The sequence below is a fragment of the Leuresthes tenuis genome, unplaced genomic scaffold (assembly GCF_036924035.1).
Source record: "Leuresthes tenuis unplaced genomic scaffold, fLeuTen1.0.hap1 SCAF_9, whole genome shotgun sequence".
Classification (NCBI taxonomy): domain Eukaryota; kingdom Metazoa; phylum Chordata; class Actinopteri; order Atheriniformes; family Atherinopsidae; genus Leuresthes; species Leuresthes tenuis.
The window spans coordinates 32,012,640-32,031,800 of NW_027325363.1; the positions used below are offsets into that span (position 1 = coordinate 32,012,640).

The 19,161-nt window shown below is 38.6% G+C and overlaps 1 protein-coding gene across 1 annotated transcript; it reads right to left on the reverse strand.

The window, feature by feature from the left end:
* Window positions 1-1,731: 1,731 nt before the first annotated feature.
* Window positions 1,732-18,370, reverse strand: LOC140313657 (A disintegrin and metalloproteinase with thrombospondin motifs 15-like). Its single transcript, XM_072391654.1, has 8 exons — window positions 17,405-18,370; window positions 14,481-14,613; window positions 11,898-12,065; window positions 8,712-8,899; window positions 6,097-6,274; window positions 5,177-5,352; window positions 3,691-3,851; window positions 1,732-2,863 (listed from the first exon to the last, which is right to left on the reverse strand). Exons 1-8 carry the CDS (start codon window positions 18,368-18,370, stop codon window positions 2,095-2,097), a joined length of 2,739 nt encoding a protein of 912 aa, XP_072247755.1. The 3' UTR covers window positions 1,732-2,094.
* Window positions 18,371-19,161: the final 791 nt, after the last annotated feature.

The window sequence follows — 19,161 nt, forward strand, 5'->3', positions numbered from 1 at the left end:
AACCATTATTTCATTTATTCTGTAAATGAATCATTCTGTATCATTTCAGTTAAACACTCAACAATTATATCTCACTCAAAATGATGTAACTGAAACCACTCCCCTAACTCCTCCCTAACCCATCCCCTCTACTGCAGCCTAACACATCAGGTCATTTAAAGTTCACCTGTCAAATTAGTTTGAGAAAAGGGTGCCCTTATCATTTTTTTCATCCTAGCCTTCCAAAGAAATCCCACAGTCTTGACTCAAGCCATAGCGTTCTGCATTTATCCCTCCATCAGTGTGGTTTTCTGTTGTAAGTTTTTCTTCATAGATCCAGTTTAGTTTTTTGACAAAAGTTCATAGCCTTTTGTTTCCTCCGTAAGGAGTGATTTTGATTTAATAAACTTTCATAGAGCCTCCGTTTTTATAGGAGAGATTTTTTTGTTTCCCATCGCCTCTTCAAATAGAGAGCGACCTTAGTGTTAAAATGTATAGGTCCTTTCGTTTTCCTCCTTGAGTGGAGAGATCATTATTTTTGACACTTCTCACACACACTTCTCTCTCTCCATAGCTATTGAGAGAAGTGTGTTAGAATTTTCATAGCCTGTTTATTTCTCTGACCTGGAGATTGTAAAGTAATCTAAATAAAGATCTACTTTTTTGTGAAAATCCCTGTGCCTGTCTCCTGCCGGGTCATGACAGGTATGTATTTGTTTATCATTAACTAAACATCCATTTTTTCTATACCGTCAATCCATTCATTCGGGTAGCAGGTGGATAAATTAAACAATGTTCGACTATTATTATTATTTTTGGTTATGGATTTATGAATGATCAGTTTTTAATCATGTTTTTAAGGATATATCATATGCCTGGAACACATTTTCACTGTTTTATCTTGAATGGTTATAAAGATGATCTGACTGATTTTGCCAGAGAGTGCAAGTTTATATTTTCTGCATCAGACAGTAGTTAACTGCAGCAGACAAGGTAAGTCAAAAAAGAAAGAAAAACATAATAAAGATATGTAGAAACTGCATGGACCAAACCAGCCTTGAATGTGACAGGTACAGCACTGTGTTACACATTTGACTGAATTCCATGAGAAGAATCGCAATTGAGTGTTAAGGCTGAACTTCGCAAACCTTAATTTCTTGCACACAAATTACTTCCTGTACAACAACGTATGTATGTATAATCACTGTCTTTGCATCTGTTACTTTCTATCTCACTATGTTTCATTCAAACTGTAACTAGATGCATTGCTTATAGGTGGATAGGCCTGAGAATGTAGCATGATATATGATATAACAATACAGCTTAAAGGAACCATAAAGGTATCTTACATTATAACCTTCTGTGCTATCCATTGCAGTATGTTACATGTCAAATGTCACACCGTAATGAAGTGCGGGCCCCGGTGCGGTCACAGAGTCAGGAGGACAAGAACTCTTAGTTCAAACAACAGTTTATTGGTAACAGAAAATCTCACACTGAGGAAAAACCTGGCCTGGTGAGCAGGGAAGTCGGCCTGCAGAACCGGAACAAAAAAACCAAGGTAATCCAAGAACTGAAAATAATCCACAAAAACATCAAGGGTCAGGATCCAGGTCGTGAACCAAACAGGCATAACAAATACATTAACACACGAGCAAAGAAAGGCGGAGAAGACCAGGTATTTAAACTAACGGGGCAATCAAGGGAAGATGGAACACAGGTGAGTTACGAACCAGGTGTGACATCAAAGTCATAAATGTAATGTATATGTAATGTGTGTTTTGGCATGTCTGAACATTATACAGGAAAGACAGTCTGAAAGGCTGTTACTTTGACAAAACAGTTATGTTACTTAATCCGTGTCTCAAAAAGGGTTATTGTATATGCACATGTAACATGTCCTGTTAGAGGTAGACTAACCACATCTTGAACCTACTTTAGATGTTTTGACAAATCTTTAATGTTAGGTAAACAAATGTCTTCTAAGACAATGGTGTGTAGCAGACGCCCCTTCAAACAAAGTTAGGCTGCATTTGAGAATATTTGTCATGAACCCTTCATCATGCTGATTTGGGCTAGGTTCTGACAAAAATAGTCCTTTGGAATTGTGCTGCTCTAACATGGCATCAGGTTACAAAGGTCCAGCTCTTGAGGTTTCCTCCTTCCAGAACAATGGTCTCTGGGTAGATTAAGACCATTCTCACTCATGCAGTGCACTGGCCGTCTTTTAATGCCCCTTCCACATGACTTGGAGCAGTAAGACCAGGTACCAACATCCCAAATGGGGCATGGATCTACACATGCTCTCACCACCACTGGCCTATCAGTAGTCTCACAATCTGCTGCAGGACGTCCCTCCATGCTCTGACACTGAACCAGCCTCCTCTGCAGACCATTCCCACAAGTCACTGTGCATTGATTCCATTCTCCTGTTACCCAGTGATTTACAGGCCTCTTACCCATCACCTCCTTCTTAGTTTCAACTTTGTCAGCCAAGACGCTGTTCTGTGTTTTGTGGCTTTTCTCCTCTTTCCAAAGTGTCTTCTCCTTGGTCTCCTTTGAGATGTAGAAGGAGTAGCGCACCCTGGGAGGAGTAATTTTCCCCACAGAGAGCACCTCCACAGCTAGAGGCTCTTGCAGGGGTCTTGTGGCCTGAAGAATCTCCACAGATGTGGAAGTGCCACTGTAGCGAAGAAGACTGCCCTTTACCAGCAGGTCACGCTCCACAGCTGACACAACATAGTTGCCATTCAGTAGGTACTTGCCGTGGCGATTCTTCACAGCAAGATAGTTTTCATCGTTGACCATTCCTTGATAGCCCCGCTGACGGATGTCAATGTTGGCTGCTCCAACAGGGAGCATCACCACAAAATTGTAGCCAAGACTGAAGACAAAGAATTGAAATGTCAAATATCATTAATGCAATACAATACAATTGTAGTTGTAATGGTTGTGTAAATGTTTTGTTGTGGTGATGAGATGCTGCCATTAAATGTATAGGTGTTATACTGTAATTAACACTTTATAAACCATTTTTCAAACACGATCAGCATAAAGAATCAGAAAAAGGACTTAAGAGTAAAATCCCACAAATAGTCCATGTTCTGATTATTAAATAAGACTAGATTTCCCACAGGTCAAAATGCCATGCTAACTATTCTAAAATTGTAATGTTTTGTTTTGTCAACTTTCAAGTCAGCAATAATTACTTCGTGAGCCAATTGAACACAAAACCATAACAGTTTGTTTTTCATTTCTGTGTTCAGAGAAATTGAAAGAATACACAAAGGCCTATGGCTTTCACATATCCTTTTCCCTGTCTTTGAGCAAAGCTTTGCTTATATGTCTTTCTCAAACAGTCAAACTTACAGGGTCTTTTGTGTGCCTATAAGAACACAAGCCCCACAGACAGGAAATGATGCAGTCAAAAATATATTCAGAAAAATGCAACCAATAAAAGTAGTTTTGAGTCTCAAAACTAACTTAGTGAGTGAGTAACTCTATGACTGACATAAAAGGAAGTCAGATTTATATGACTTTCACTATTTTACGCTTGGTCAGTGAATTTATCTTGAAAAAGTGTGTTGGCAAAGTTTGAGACTGGGATATAGAAATTATTTTGTTTGAGTTCTTCGAACAGTGTGGTTGTCCTGGTATGATACTACCCAGACCAAATAGCTAAATACGACATGAATACTTGTATCAACAGACATTCCTGAGACCTTTTTGCAGCCCTGGTTGTCCCCACCACAAACACCACACTTGTCAAATTTCTTGTTAGAGTCCAGTTTGCCATCACAGCCCACCTTGATACATTTTCCCTGAACACACACAGAAGTGGTGTCCGGGGAACAAGGCGTCCCATCCACAGCCTGCCAATTTCAGATCACACAAACATACTGTATGTTAAATCAAAAGAATCACATGTATATGTTGATCTAAACATCTTTACTTATTTTATTCTTTTGGCTTAAAGGAACGTAATAGAACAGAATATAGTAGCTACAGCAACCAAAGTTTGTACAGTCTCCTTGTTTATACAGTATATCTGCTACAAGTGTGTTTACTTGCTGATTGCATAAATGGTTGGTGGCGAGACACAGCGAGAAGTGACACTGTCCTGCATGATTCCCTTTCTCATGACTCTGCCTTTCTTCTCCAGCCACCAACACAGTACCTCTCACTGCTTTATTGTTAATGATAACAACTGTTCTTGTACTGTAGACACTTTTGTGAAACTAGCGCTTCTCATAAGTTTTTATCCAAATGTTCCAACCATGCCTCCTATAAGTTTTTGACTTATGTGTCCAATGCAAAGAGACCAGACTGCATTATGACCAATTTTAGGCTAAACAGGCTCCAGATGAGGATATTGTTCTGCTGGTAAATTAAGTCAATATGTCATTTGTTTGGAACTTCTATCTGTTTCTCCACTTCATTAACACAACTTATCCAAAATATATAATTAATGTTCTTGAAATAAGTCATCTTTTTCAGTGAAGACCGTTCATTAAAACAGACACTCACACAGTGTATGCTGATAAGAATGGTTATAGAATAGAATGGAAGAATAGAGAAATACTTTATTCATTCTGCAGTAGGGGGAAATTCAAACTCAGTCAAGTAGCTTAAAAGTTTTCCTTTAAAAAAAATTAAAAATTACAATTATTGTATATTAGAACAATAACAACAATAACAATAATTATAAATAAATACATTTGAGAAAAACATCAAAGTCAGCAATCACTGTTAATTCTTTTGGCTGTGGGGACAAAGGACCTCCTGAACCTCTAAGTCCTGCAGCTGCTCCTGCCAGTATGCTGTGGAGAGGATGTTTATTGTTCTCCAAAATGGAATATAATTTCCTCCTCATCTGTTGCTCCACCACAGTACTGAGAGGGTCTAGCCTTCTGCCTACTACAGAACCAGCCTTTTTTACCAGTTTGTCCAGGCGCCTACAGTTTTTATCTGTAGTGCATATCCCCCAGCACACAACAGCATAGAACAGTGCACTCTCAATGATAGTGTGATAAAACATACTTATTATGTCACTGCAGACATTGAAAGAAGAGACAGCTCTGGCTCCTCCTGTACAGTGCTTCTATGTTGGCAGACCACTCCAGTTTATTATCCAGTACCACCCCAAGTATTTGCAGGAATTATGTGGTTATGTGAACATAGTAGATTGGATACATACTTTTGGAGCAAGAACATAGAAGTATCCAGTCCCATTGGCACGGCAGATGAGCTTGCATTTATCCTTTGGCGAGATTCCAGAAAATTTGGGAACCCATACCACAGAGGGGCCCAGCCTGTTGTTGTTCAAGTTCACACCATTGAATGCCTCACACTGTTCGTCACGGAAACTCTTGTCTGAAGATTTAAAAACAACTTAGAAATACATTCACAACTATTATAACATTGAGCATTGGAAGACAAAATGCTTTTCGTAGCAACTGTTGTTTTTCCCAATAAAGTGACTATTTGCAGATTTTGCCAGCTGCATATAACTACCCACTAAAAGTATAAATACAACAATTTGTTTGGTTTATGTAATTTTATCTTTGATTAATTTAGCTATGGATGCTGAAAGCTTTTCAACAAAGCAGGGAAAAAACTAAACAAAGTGGCTATTGTAAGCAGCACAATGTGTTTGTCAAAACTCTAATTGTATTTCAGTGTAAACTGTAACTCTACATTTAACTCTTTGCCCTAGGTTAGACCATTTTAAAGGGTTGCTTTATCATGTCACTACTACAGTAAGCACTGGTAAAGTGAGCTACAGCTGCCAACACATCTTAGTTGTTGGTTTCTAAAGGCCTAAAACATTTTTAGAACGTAAAAAAAACATTACTTTTTCTACAACTTAATACACACACCTTGATCCTGAGATATCAAAAGACTGAAAGAAGCAAATAATGCCAATTTAGCAATTTTCTGGCTGGATTTTTTTTGTATGTTTTAAGTAAACAAAGAACTTCTAAAAACAGAAAGCATTAAGAAGTCTAAATTAGTATTTGATTTAATCAAACAACTTTAACCAACTTCCTCAAGTAGACACTGACACACAGGTATATTTTTGAAAAATGTGCAAAGGAGGTTTTTAACAGGTATTACCTGTTTTAGGACAAGGGTTAAGGTTACAAGAGCGGTATTTGATGCGAAGGCCATAACAGTATAGCCCTCCATTTTCAGGGACAGGGTTGTTGCAATCTCTCTTGGCAAGCTGAACTCCCACACCACAGCTTCTGGAACAGTCTCCAAATGCACCCCACTTCCCCCACCGTCCATCCACCTAAGACACAAAAGAAAGTTTCATCACTCTTTAATTAGAATTAAAGTAAAGAGTTGGGGCCTCATGTACAAAGACTTGGATATCCTACTGAAACATGGCGTATGCTCAAACCAAAATGCCCTCCAACGTACAAAAATATCCGGATGTATCAATGTGTGCACACACATGAATCCAAGCATATTTAGTTTGTACATCCCAATCAATGTGGAATTGAGCGCATATGTCGGAGTACCCGACTCCTCCCTGTCCACGCCACTACTTAAATATACAAATCATATTTAAATGAGCCCTGCACCTGCGATTCCTCTCTCTGCACGATCAGAAAATAAAGAAAAAAAGAATGAGTAAGACAGGAAAAAGATTAACTTAACGGAAAGCGAGATGGAGGTGCTACTTTTTGAAGTGCTCTTTGCCACGCTGTCCTACGAAATAAGCAGCAAACGTAAGAGGAGTGGGTGGCAGAGCGTGAGTGAGACCTTTAATGCTGTGGGGTCTGAGAAGCACACACAAGCAGAGGTGAAAAAGAAGTGGTCCGATATTAAGGTGGATGTGAAGCGGAGACTGGCTGCCCACCGCCGAAGTGTGGCCAAAACAGGCAGGGAAGGCTATTTGAACAGAGTCTGTACAACTATGGGTGACACTGCTCAGGGGTGGTGGGTGTGGGAGTGTGGGTGACTCTGATTACCCCCAAGGTAAATACCTGTATTTGTGTAACTCACAACAAATGTGTTCATACAGTAACTTAGTGCAAAAGTGCGCCGGGGAAAAGGTGAGGCTGATTAAGACATTTCACACTTTATGCACGATGTTAATAACATTTGCACACAGAGACGATCAGGGGCTTGTTTAACCAGCAAAAAACAGCAAGTTACTAACTTTAACCACCAACTATGATGCTGTGAAGACGGGATAGAAATTGGGGGGCACTTGCTCAATGCACATCACGGGGAATAATATTAGGACAATTACACGAATAAAGTTACTCACCAAGAAGCCACCCATTGCGCACAGTGCTAGCTTGTAGTCTGTTCCCAACAATTCTGTGTCACAGTTTATGTTTTAATAGCCTTGTTTTCAGTTTCTTATGTTTTCTTTCTCATGTTTTCAGGTTCTTGTCATGTTTCTCCCTTGTCACATTAATCTCACTCATGTCACCTGTTTCATTGTCATCAGCTGCACATCATCACTAATCACTCCCTCCACAGCATTTAGTCTCCTGGTTTCCTTTCATTCATTGCAGAATCTTCACTTCCCTTTCATGCCAAATTCAAGTAAAGCTAAGTCTGGTTTCCTACCTCATAGTTCATAGTCTTGCCGTAGTCTTTGTAAAAGTTATTTATTCCATAGTCTTGTTTTGTTTTTACGGTCTCGTTTTTAGCTAATTCACGGTAAGTATTTTTGAACCCAGCTCTGCCGCACCTTATGTTTTTGCCTTGCTCCCTGTTTTGTGTTATTTTGGAAATAAACCTTTTTTTGAATTCTAAGAACTGCATCTGGGTCCTACCTCACCAGCGTTCCCTGACATTCTGTTACTGAATGTATGAATCGTGCGTTGAACCAGGCCACAAAGCAATTGCGCATCATATATAATCTGTACATTGATGGAATGAAAATGTTTCCTGTTGATATACAAATTCATCATTTGATGGGCTTTTATAGCACTGTGTGTACAGTCGATAGCTCTGATTACATTAGGAAAACCGGCTCTCGCTTCAAATTGCGCTTCAATGTTGGCCTGTTCAACTGCATTGTGGGAATTTGATATACCTGCTGAGATGCAGATAATTCCGTCCCACTCGGCTGGTATGGCTCAGCTCAGGGTCAACTGGCACAGTCCCAAACAGTTGGCCAGCTCCCTCTGGAATGCCCCGGTTGCTTAAACCCCAGTGTACACGTCACTTGTGGCACAAGCTGCGCATGACTGTGTTGCACTCCAACGCCGGCCGCAGCTCTGCACACAGTTCTAGGAGGATTGCCCTCAAAATGGCTGATGAGCCAGTTGTCATCATATGCCAGCAAATCCTGTCAGTCTCTGAACACACGCTTTCTTCCAATTGCACCATTTACAATGTCTTCCAAAACCGCTAAAGCAGCCATTGTTTTTAATGGTTTGCATTGCAACTTTTTGCGCATGCTTTTATATCCACTCATGTAATTGCAGACACGTGTGTTAATTGTTCATCAGTGTTAATTGTTCATGAGTCTCAAATGTGCACATCACTTATTTTGAGAACAAATTGTGTTCACATTTATTTATTATAATAGTTTCCCAACATCACCTCTAAGTGTCGCCAAACAATCAATAGCTGTAGAAAAGTGCATACGACAGCCCTGAAGTTGGCGTGAGGCACCGTACATTTCCACGGTCATTTCGGTCTTGATAGATCTGATCGTTGACGTGAAAAAGTGTGTACGCCACTTTTTTGTGCGCACGCACCCTTTGACAAACTAGCTGTCCACGGGCTTTCCCGGTGCACCACAGCTTTGAGCAGGGCTGCATGTAGGGACAAGGCTTTGAGCCATGGCTGAAGGCAAGCTCACACTGACGGTGAAGGCTGTAGCTGGAACCCGGCAAGTTGTCTTGGAGAGACAGTTGCTTCTGAGGATGATCCAACAGACAGTCTCCTGCAGAGAGAAGCCAACGGAACTACAAATAGTCAGGCTGCAGTGGTGGAAATTAACATGACAGATTTCTGTTTTTACAGCTTGCGAAATAAATAGTATTTTTGATACTGTATAATTGGGTTGACACACCCAAAAATAATTGTAACTAGCTACTCAATTTCTTCTTTTTCTCTTCATATTGGTTCCACTGTACATGAGCTCACTCTCCCTAGATAATATGTAATAGCTATGTCGTGGGTTTAGAATAAATTGTAAATAATAACATATCTATAGTCAGTGGTTTAGTGTAGGACATCTTAAATAATACCATGCATAACTTACAAATCCAAATCATGTACTTTGTTATGTTTTAACACAACCATTTGTATCAATTCTAATCCTAACTATGTACTTTTAATGCTTAATATGAGCCATTTGAGGTAGAAAAGTAAAGGGAATATCGACAGTGTTGTGAGAAGGGTCTTGAATTAGTTTCTTTTTGTCACACCACGGTGAGGTCAAGTTTGGTATTGTCCTGTCTCCATGTCTTGTCTTGTCCTTTCCTGTTTTATTTTGGAAGAATAACTCTTCTCTCGTTTCAGGTCACTTGCCCTTCCTCATGTGTCATCAGTCGATATTGTCTTCCCTAATTCCTGATTGTGTCCACCTGTTTCCCATTGCCCTAATGTGTCTTATAGTCTTCGTCTTTTGTTCTGTCGATCACCCAAGCCTGCCACGACAGTCATAGTTGTCCTTGCCTTGCTTGTTTAAGATTCTTAAATTAGAATTCTTTTGCCTCCTTGCGAGTGATTTTTTTTTTGTTTGTAATTTTCGTAGATTAGTCTCAAGTTTCATAGACATTTTGATAGCCTCCTTTTGGAGTGATTTTTTTTTTGTTATAGATAATGTTTCATAGAGTTTGTAGAGCCTCCAATTTTCAGGAGTGCATTTAGTTTGTTTTCTTTCTAGTACTGAGGAGTGATTTTGAGTTTATAGTTCATAGTTACAAGTCCTCCTCTTAGCAGAGTGAGTTTCTGTTGTTTTTTTTTCCTCTTTTCTTTTAGGGTTATTTCCTCCTTTATTCAGAGAGGTTTTTTTGTTTATTAGATTATTTCTTTCTGATTATTTTTCTTTATTAAGTTTTATAGATTACATTTGTAGAAAACATTTTCATAGCTTGTTATTTTATCACTTAGTGTTGGAGGTTGGAGATATTAATAAAGTCTGCTTAACGGTCATCCTTCTGCATCTGAGTCCTCTTTAAAGTCCAGGTCTGACACTTTCGGTGAGAATCAGCAGACTAATGCCTCTGTCCAGACCTTGGGAACAGTTGCCCATCAATCGGAAGGTCGGTGGTTCGACTCTGGCTTCCCCAGGCTACATGTCGAAGAGTCTTTAGGCAAGACACTGAACCCCATGTTGCCTCCCAGTGTATCACTGGGGTATGAATGTGTATGAGTTAATGTGTTAATGTGTTAATGAGTTAATAGTTAAGTATCTTAAGACGTGCTGTATGAATGTGTGTGAGTGGGGTGAATGCGGCATGTAGTGAAGCGCTTTGAGTGGTCAGTTAGACTAGAAAAGCGCTATACAAGTACATTTACCTTCTGCTTTCTTGTGAGAGTTTTCTGGCAAAATTAACGGTGTTGATCGTCGACACGTGAGACATAGAATGTTGTTTTTTTTTTTTTGTAGTAAGACCCTATTTGCAAAAGGGAAGGAGTCAGAAAATTTTAGTCATTGTACAAATTCTGAGCTTTTATTGAGAAATTGCAAAGTTTTGTGCTGTGGACCAATGTAGCTTTTACACATTCTGACATAAAATTGAGTTGAGTATATGCACCCTTTGGGTAAAGTCTCACTTAATTTGCAATAATTCAAAACAATGTTACCTCAAATGTACCTCCACCCTCAAATTATTATCTCAAATGTCTTGGAATCTGTGCTCAATCAGTCATTAGAGAAGTTCTAGCAAATAAGCGGCTACAACAGCTTATTTACACTTAGAATCCAGGACCATGGTCTTCTATATTGCATGTATTAAGTTTCAATAACTTTGCTCAGATTCATTGAATTTCTGTAGAGAAACTGAACTTTTAGCTTGGGACTTTTGAACCCAATGTGCAAATTTTCTTTTTTGAGAAAGTGGACGAGTTAGGAGAAGCATGATAAATTTATGTTTTTAATCTGTCAGACAAAATCGACTATCAAAATGAAAAAGAAATTTGGAACTGGAGTGATAACTCAAAAAAAAAATGGGCAGTGCATAAAACTTTTAAATGATGTACAGAATGGATATCATCATCAGCAGAAATAACAGCTCAAGAAAAAAATTCTAAATGAGATATACTTCACTTTCTTCCATAAAGTATTTCACTTTTTTGTGCGTTTTGCTGTTGCTTTGTGGACAATAATTCTCATTCAAGGATTATCGCTAACATTTCTAAAAAGAAAAATAAGAATTCATGCAAGACTGTCCATGAATTATATTGTTTTGCAGGGAAAGAAAAGAAAACTATTGTAATTTTGTTGTTGCTATTGCGGCCATGGGACGTGTGATAGGAAAAAGCTGTAATATATTGCTTTATGTTTTTAGCAATTATCTTTCATGTACCATTGTGGTTTACCCCTTAACCCCTGATGGCCATGAATTTCAATTCAATTTTTGGAGATCACAAAATTGTATTACGGACAGCCCTACAGAAAATCAAACCAACTAAAAGACACTAAAACATGAAGTAGAACCGGGGAGAACTTTTGACTCAAGCAATAATTTAGAATTTTTATATCTAAATAAGCCATAAGGTTATAACTAAACTGAGAAAGAAATATATTAGAAATATACGTAGGTTAAGTAGTAATAATATGATCAGTTTAAATTGAACAGAACAAAGCAAGGGTCTAATTTTTGTGAGAAGAACAGATAAAAAAGCTACCAGCTGAAGGCTACATAATGAAGCCTGGACAGAATTAGTCATCTATCTGAGTTCAGAACCACATTCAGGAAGTGTTTACTAACCATGGCCTCTGTCCAGGAACTCAGTAATGATGGCTGCACTGCACACAGACCAGGGCCGGCTCCTGTCTATCTGAATCAATGTGGGGGACATCATGTGGTTGTCCTTTAGTTTTCCAAATACCTCCTCACATGCCTTCACATTGTCGTGCGGCATGTTGAAGACATGTCCTGTGGGGGCAGGGTGGGAAGAAACATAACATGGTCACGTTTTGGCAGATAGTTGTGTTCTCAGTGGAAAATTATAATTAGGATTTACCCAGAATATACTGCAAAGTTCTAGTATAAATACAAAATTGAGAAAAATAATACATTATAAAAAGATAAGTTTTATGAGGCCCCTCATTAAGGAACAACAAGAATGCAGTATTATACAGGTATATACAGCACGACATAACTTACCCACATAGAACCTTCCAAAGCAGAAAAAAAAAACCCACCACAAACAGTGGTTTTGATATGTTCAGTCATGAACTGGATTGCTCTAAGGGGGGAATTGTGTAATCAATCGACATTCACTTTACATAAGGTCAGTGTCAACCAATGCATCTGTCAGGACCTCATACTATACCTCTGGATTTGACCTGATACACTATGCTCATGATGCACCTCCAACATGTAACCACAAGAAACATGGTCATACTCCTTCTCTAAGTCTACATATTATACAGTTTGGGTGCCTTTAGATTGCATCTTATGCGTCTTTACGTTTCCCAGATGATGTGGTTTTGTTGAACAAAGACCAGCAAGCACTGGGGCAGTTTGCAGTCTGAAGCAACCAGGTTGAGAGTTTGCACCTTAAAATCTGATACATTGATTCTTAAACAGAAAAAGGTGTATTGCCTTTTTTTGGATGGGAATGAGTCTCATGCCTTAAGTGGAAGAGTTTAAGTATGGGGTTTTGTTCACAGGTGAGGGGTAGAACAGAGCAGGAGACTGGTAGATGGATTGGAGCAGCCAGTGCTACGATGTTTCTCCCACAACCCTTTCCTAGACTAGCAGCAGAAAATGAATAGATGAATGGATGGATTACAGTGAAGCTTTTGCCTGAGCTTTTCAATATTCTCTCTCTGTTAGTTGTCATTTTTGGTGCTTTGTCCTTTGGGATTTAATCCATTGTGGTCTGCACCTTTCCATTTTAAGAACTTTCAGCACATAACCTTGTGTTATCTGAGAGGGATATTCACTTTCAACTTTATGGACTGGATGTAAGCCCTTCCGCATTGAATGTGTTGAATAACCAAAATCCTTCACCCTTTGTGGACTGAGATTGATACAGACATAAACATACATGCATCTGTAACTGCTTCATATAAGTAACTTATTTCTTAACTAAATTTCCTGAGATTAGTTTTTATAAGCATGAGGAACTGGAGTTGAATTCAGTTACTGTTAACTGATACTTTATAAACACCCACAGTTTTGCCACTGTGGGTCCCTCCATAAATAAAGAGTTTTTACCTCCTCCTGTTTGTTAATGTATTAACACTTTAATAAAATTTCAGTACACAGGAAGACATCCAGTAACTTTATCTAAACAACTTGTGCTACATATAACAAGCCAAATTTTCTTGGCTGGACAGATATAATAATACAAACATTGTCACAATTATCATGTAATGTCATCAGTATCTAGATTTTACAGATTTGCCCTGATCCTAACCAAATCACCAGGCCAGTGCGTGACTCTCATCAGGTGCTGCTCACATCAGGCTGTGACAAAGTTCTCTAAACATGGGAACAGATTTACCCACACACTGCATCTAATCCTAGTTAGTTAATGTGGAAGTGAGATTGAAAAGGCTCCACAGCCTTTCTGTTTGACTGAGGAGAAATGGACTACCTCCAGTAGGGGTCCTTAGGCAAGACCCCCTTACCCTACATGCCTACCTGTAAGTTGCTTTGGATAAAAGCGTCTGCTAAATGCATAAACATAAACATAAAGTATACCGTTCAGTAATAGAATGTTTGTGCTGGTTGTTTTTATACTTTTTCTTGCAGCCCTCAATCACAAATTGTCACACAGTCATCAAAACTTTGGAAAAATTCGACATAAAGCATCACAAACTGAACAGTTGGAATATTAGATCATGAAATCTTAAATAGTTCAGTTATAAAACAGTCCTCTTATCTGATATTCTCAGTTTATGTTGTACGATGTAATATGTTATAGCTATAACGTTGAACATGCAGAGATCTCAGCTTTTCTCAGTGGACTGCTTTTGATTCTGCCTACCTTCAGTAATCAGGGGTTATTCAAATAGTATAAAAAACATCAGGAGAATGCAATCAGTCTAGAAGATTGATAACCTGGACTAAGAATCACAGTGACAATGATCATTATGAAAGTTGTAAAGCCCTCAAACCATGTCAGTTTCAAATATTCACGCTGATTAAACATGAATGTCTGTAAAACCCCAAACCAGAATTCTTTTGGAATTTTAATTTACATTTAATTGACATTTAATTGATATTTAATTGACATATGCAGCTTTTGCTTTCAGTTTATCTGACTTTGCTGCCAAATTACCATGAATCTGAAATACATAATTCAAATGTTCAGTCCCTACCATAACATAAACTTACCAAGCTCGTGAGCAGTTGTAAAGGCAGAGGGTAAACCATCATCCTCAATTACAGAACAGCTCCTCTTCGGATCACACATGGTCCCAACATCAGCCATCCCCAGTGTATCACAGGTTGTGGCCCCGCAAAGATCCTGGTGGCACAGAGACAAATATGTAACTTGTGAAGAGCCTAATTCTTTATTTCACTTGGAAGCTTGAAAAATGTGAATAGACTTAGGTAATGGCTGGATTGTGAGCAACAAAATGAACAGACTGTGAAAGCACTAAATGAAAGCATAAGGAACTGAATTGCTCTTTCTCTATCCTTAAATATATGAAAAAAGAGAGAATGCTCTTTTTGACAGATGTGGCCTAACTTTATTGGACTTCATGGTACCTTAATGTGCCACCAAGTTGTAGACAGGTTAGTTACAAAAATGCTTATACACAACACATCCAGATTTATTGTACTACTCCTGCAAAGTGATTTTGAGAGCTAAAAGTATCCCACAGTTCAGTTCAGTCTGCTACATCAGCTCAGTCAACTTGCTGGTGATAATGCATTTAAAGTGCTGTTTTAGATAACGTCTAGATAACTTGCCTTAATTTGCCTTAATATGAACTTTATTCCATAATGTATGTTATCTGACTCTTACTGCATCGATCCAGCTTAAGTAAGTGTGAAAGAAAAAGAAAAAGAAAGACATACTGTACTAAACAGAACTGGCAAATCTTACATGTTTGAGAGCTTAGTTGCCATTGGGTTCTGTGACGCCAGCAGGGCATTAAGTACCTCGAAATTGTACTGAAGCTTTCTTTATTCTCCAGGTAGGTTTATGGTGTAACTTTATTCGATGTGCCCTTTTTTCTCTCCCGTAGCAGATATCCATAACTTAGTGTTTTTGTGCTTGCTTGTGTTTCTACTTTTATCTTGTTTACTTTTTCTGTAAAGTGCCCTGAGATTAATTTAGTTGTAAACTGGTGCCATATGAATAAACTGAAATAAATCTTAATAATAGGATTTCAACTTGGTTTCCAAATGGTCCAAGTTGTGACCCACATCAGTACCAATTTTGGTGTCGTGGTCATGGAATATCCAGTGTTTGTTGGTCAAACTTTATCTACATTGTCATACCTTTACAAATGTTGAATGGTTTTTGATGAATTTATGTATACCCATTCCAATTACAACATTCACCACTGAACCTTAGCCCTTAACCTTTCCTTAGTACCACCAATTGAAATTTTAATTTGCCCCATGCTGTTATTTTAAATTAAGGCAAAACTAATGGCATTCCAACCAGCCTCATCTGTTTGTCTTTAGAAAAGAAGCCGTCCAATCTAAATGACTAAACTATATTGCATGTTAAAATCAAAAAGAACAAACAGTAGTATATGTTGCATATAACAACAGTTTTTTCTCTTTCATGTTTTCAGTCATTCATTCTTTTCTTCAACCCAAGTTTTCACATGCACTTGTTAACACAAGTATAAATGTCACATAACTGAAACTCCTGCTTGAAAAAATTAACCATGATGTCACTTTTGTCAAAATAGTCTTATTATCAAACTAGATTAAGATGGCAAACATAGTAAACTTTCTATTGCTATTATTAGCATGACAGCATTGTCATTCTGAGTGTGTTGGCATTAGCCTTTAGGTGAAAGCACTACTGTGCTCATTTAGGACACATAAAACATTTATGATCAAAATCATTGCTACCTAATCATGTTGCTTAGGGCAACTAGAGAGTTGTATCATAAAGGTTTAGTAGCTGTTTCTATATTTCAGGAATTACTACCATCTTAACTCCATTTCTGTGTTTTGTAGTGATTAGAACAAATATGAGCACAATGCTAATGATGAACCTGTTAACCCAGTGTTACAGTGGATCCCAGCAATGCCAGAAGATCCCTCTACCAGCAATATGTATTTCACTCCACTTGCTCTTTATGATGACTTAAGAGGATTTTCCATTGCATCAGCTGTATTAAGTTTACTACAAGGAATAATGACACCAGTCCTGGATGTTCTTATGCATACTAGCCTTCACTGTAAATAAGGTATCTTTCCATGCTCTGGAATGATGCTTAATTCTTTTTGAGTTTGAGGTGTTTTTTTTATGTTGCTATGAGGCTGTACATCAGATGGCAAGCAAGAGCCAAAGTGGACCTAATGGAAAGAAGACTACAGTGATGAATAAGGATTACAGACTGAAACATAAAGACGTTAGTAACTATGGAGCAAGATTTACTTACCAGAGCTAGCAGCCAACAGGCCACATGGGATGAGCTGACAGCTGTGACCAGGTTGAATGTATTAGATAGTAATCCAACATCAGCTGGAGCACACAGTGAAGAAATTTATATCATAGGTGGTGATTTTTTTTTAAAATGTGTGTGATTATTACCAAGGTGTCTACTATATGTAGATATTTTGTATTCCTTACAAGCAGAAAGAAATACAGTCTTTTGTGGAAAGAACGGGCTCACTTCGTCTTTGCTGTAACTCACATAGAGAGGAGACTTGGAGCTTTGTCAGTGACATACTGCACTAACACACATTGCTGAATGAATTACGGAGTGCAAACATACCTGTAGGTATATTTGCATACCTACAGGTATGGGAACCATAAAAAGTTTTTTTTTTATACTACAGAGATGCATAAGGAGATACAAAATAAAGACATAGAATAGCCACTATGGCAAAAAAAAACCCCACCATAATGCAAATAATGTACAAAGTAGCACAATATGAGCATAAAACCATACAGTATAGTGACACCCAAAATAAAAATAACAAGACAGAAGACAATCACTGACATGTAAAATGTCTGCAACAATGAGTAAAAACAACCACACACAGAAATGAAATAGTTTCAAAGTTTTTGCTATGGCTGCCCTGCTGCTGAGTTAAATGCAACTCGCAGGTAATTCACATACCTGTTTGGTGAACAGAATGGCGGTGTCCCAGAACTCAGGGTGCTTGTCGCTGTGTTTATGCAACTTCTTCTGCCAGGAACAGAAGTTGCGTAGAGTCAAAGCAGCATTACTGGAAACCTTTGGTCCCTTATCGGCTTCATTTATTACAATGAAGCCCACCACCACTATATTTATAGAATTTAGAATGCTGGGGTGCTTATAAAGCCTGGCTGCTACTGACATAAGGATCAGGAGGTAATGCTTTAAATCATCCCCGTGAAACTTGGCCATACTTTCATCTGCCACCACCAGCACCTCCACAAACCTCGGTATGGATGCGAATCTTTTGGACCTCCCAAAGGATTTCAAGACTATCTCAGTTAAGCCATCAATCTCCAAATGGCTCATGTACTTGTATTTATCCAGGGAAACCGTGAAGTTTGAGTCAGGTCTGACTCCACACCTGCTGGTAAAGTTGTCGCTGAGATGCTCAGTGCGTCCACGGCGGCGGACGATGTGCGTTCTTTCCAAAAAGTTAACAAATTTAGACGCGGTTGCATCCTCTTCAGACACGGCTCGACTGATAAAATACTCCATGCCATTATATGAAAACCCACCCTGCAGACCTTTGCACAGGCTAAGCGCCGCGAAGGAGTCCGGGTCTGCGTTGACATCACCATAGTAGAAGCACTCCCTGAGATCAGAAGAGCCGTTTGATTCCATGGGTTCCCTCTCAGGCTGTATGCTTTCAGGTGCAAAAAAGCTAGAGTCCGGCGTTAGGTGGAGGTAAAATTTCTGTTTGAATGCACTCAGTCTAAAAACGAAATGCTTTTCAGTCATCTGCTCCATGCGGCGGTTCAGATGTTTTTCATTATTTTGATGATCAACAAGAACAGGGATGCAGAAATCTATCTCCATGCAATATGTTAACTTGAAATTAAGCAGAAATGGTGTGAAAATAACCAAAGACCAAACAAGTACAGCCATTTCTGCTCCTGTTCACGAGTAGAAGAGTGTAAAGTCGTCGGTGCGTTTGCGCACAACTGCAACGAGCCCCGCTCGCGCGACTTCAGAAAAAACATGTATCCGGGCTTCCTTGCAGCTCTTTTCCCATCTTGCAACGTTTCCACTCTGAACAGGAACTTATGATAGCTGGTGAGCTTTGAAGACGCACACAAACACCTACGGTCACTGTCAAATAAAACCGGAACACAGGTGCAACAGAGAGCTCATTGCCCATGCTGCAGCCACTTTCAGTTCCAAATATTATTGTTGTTACACAGCATGTGGGTGGGAGATGGAGCATCGCCCCGAGCCTCCTCCTTCTTCCCCATAGTGTCACGCAGACTCATTAGACGATCCTCACCCGAGATATTTTATTCGGTTTTGCATTTTGGCAATTTAGAATTTAAAAAAATAAAGAAAAAATAAACAAATAGACAAACAAACAAACATAATAATAATAATAACAACAACAACAACAATAATAATAATAATAATAATAATAATAATAATAATAATAATCAAACAGAACAAAACTGTAGTAACTTATATTTAATTTGGTCTTTTTGTTAAAAAAAAGATTGTAATGCAACACTTTCACAATTCAATTTAATAGATGAAGGAAAAACACTACAAAATCCTCAAATTTAAATTACAATTTGCAAACGCGCAAAAGTTTTATAGTACATCTCCTCATGCAGATGGCAGCAAGTACAAATAAGACTGAATTTAGCTAAACAGCGACACCAAGTGTTATCCAGTTTACTGACAAGACA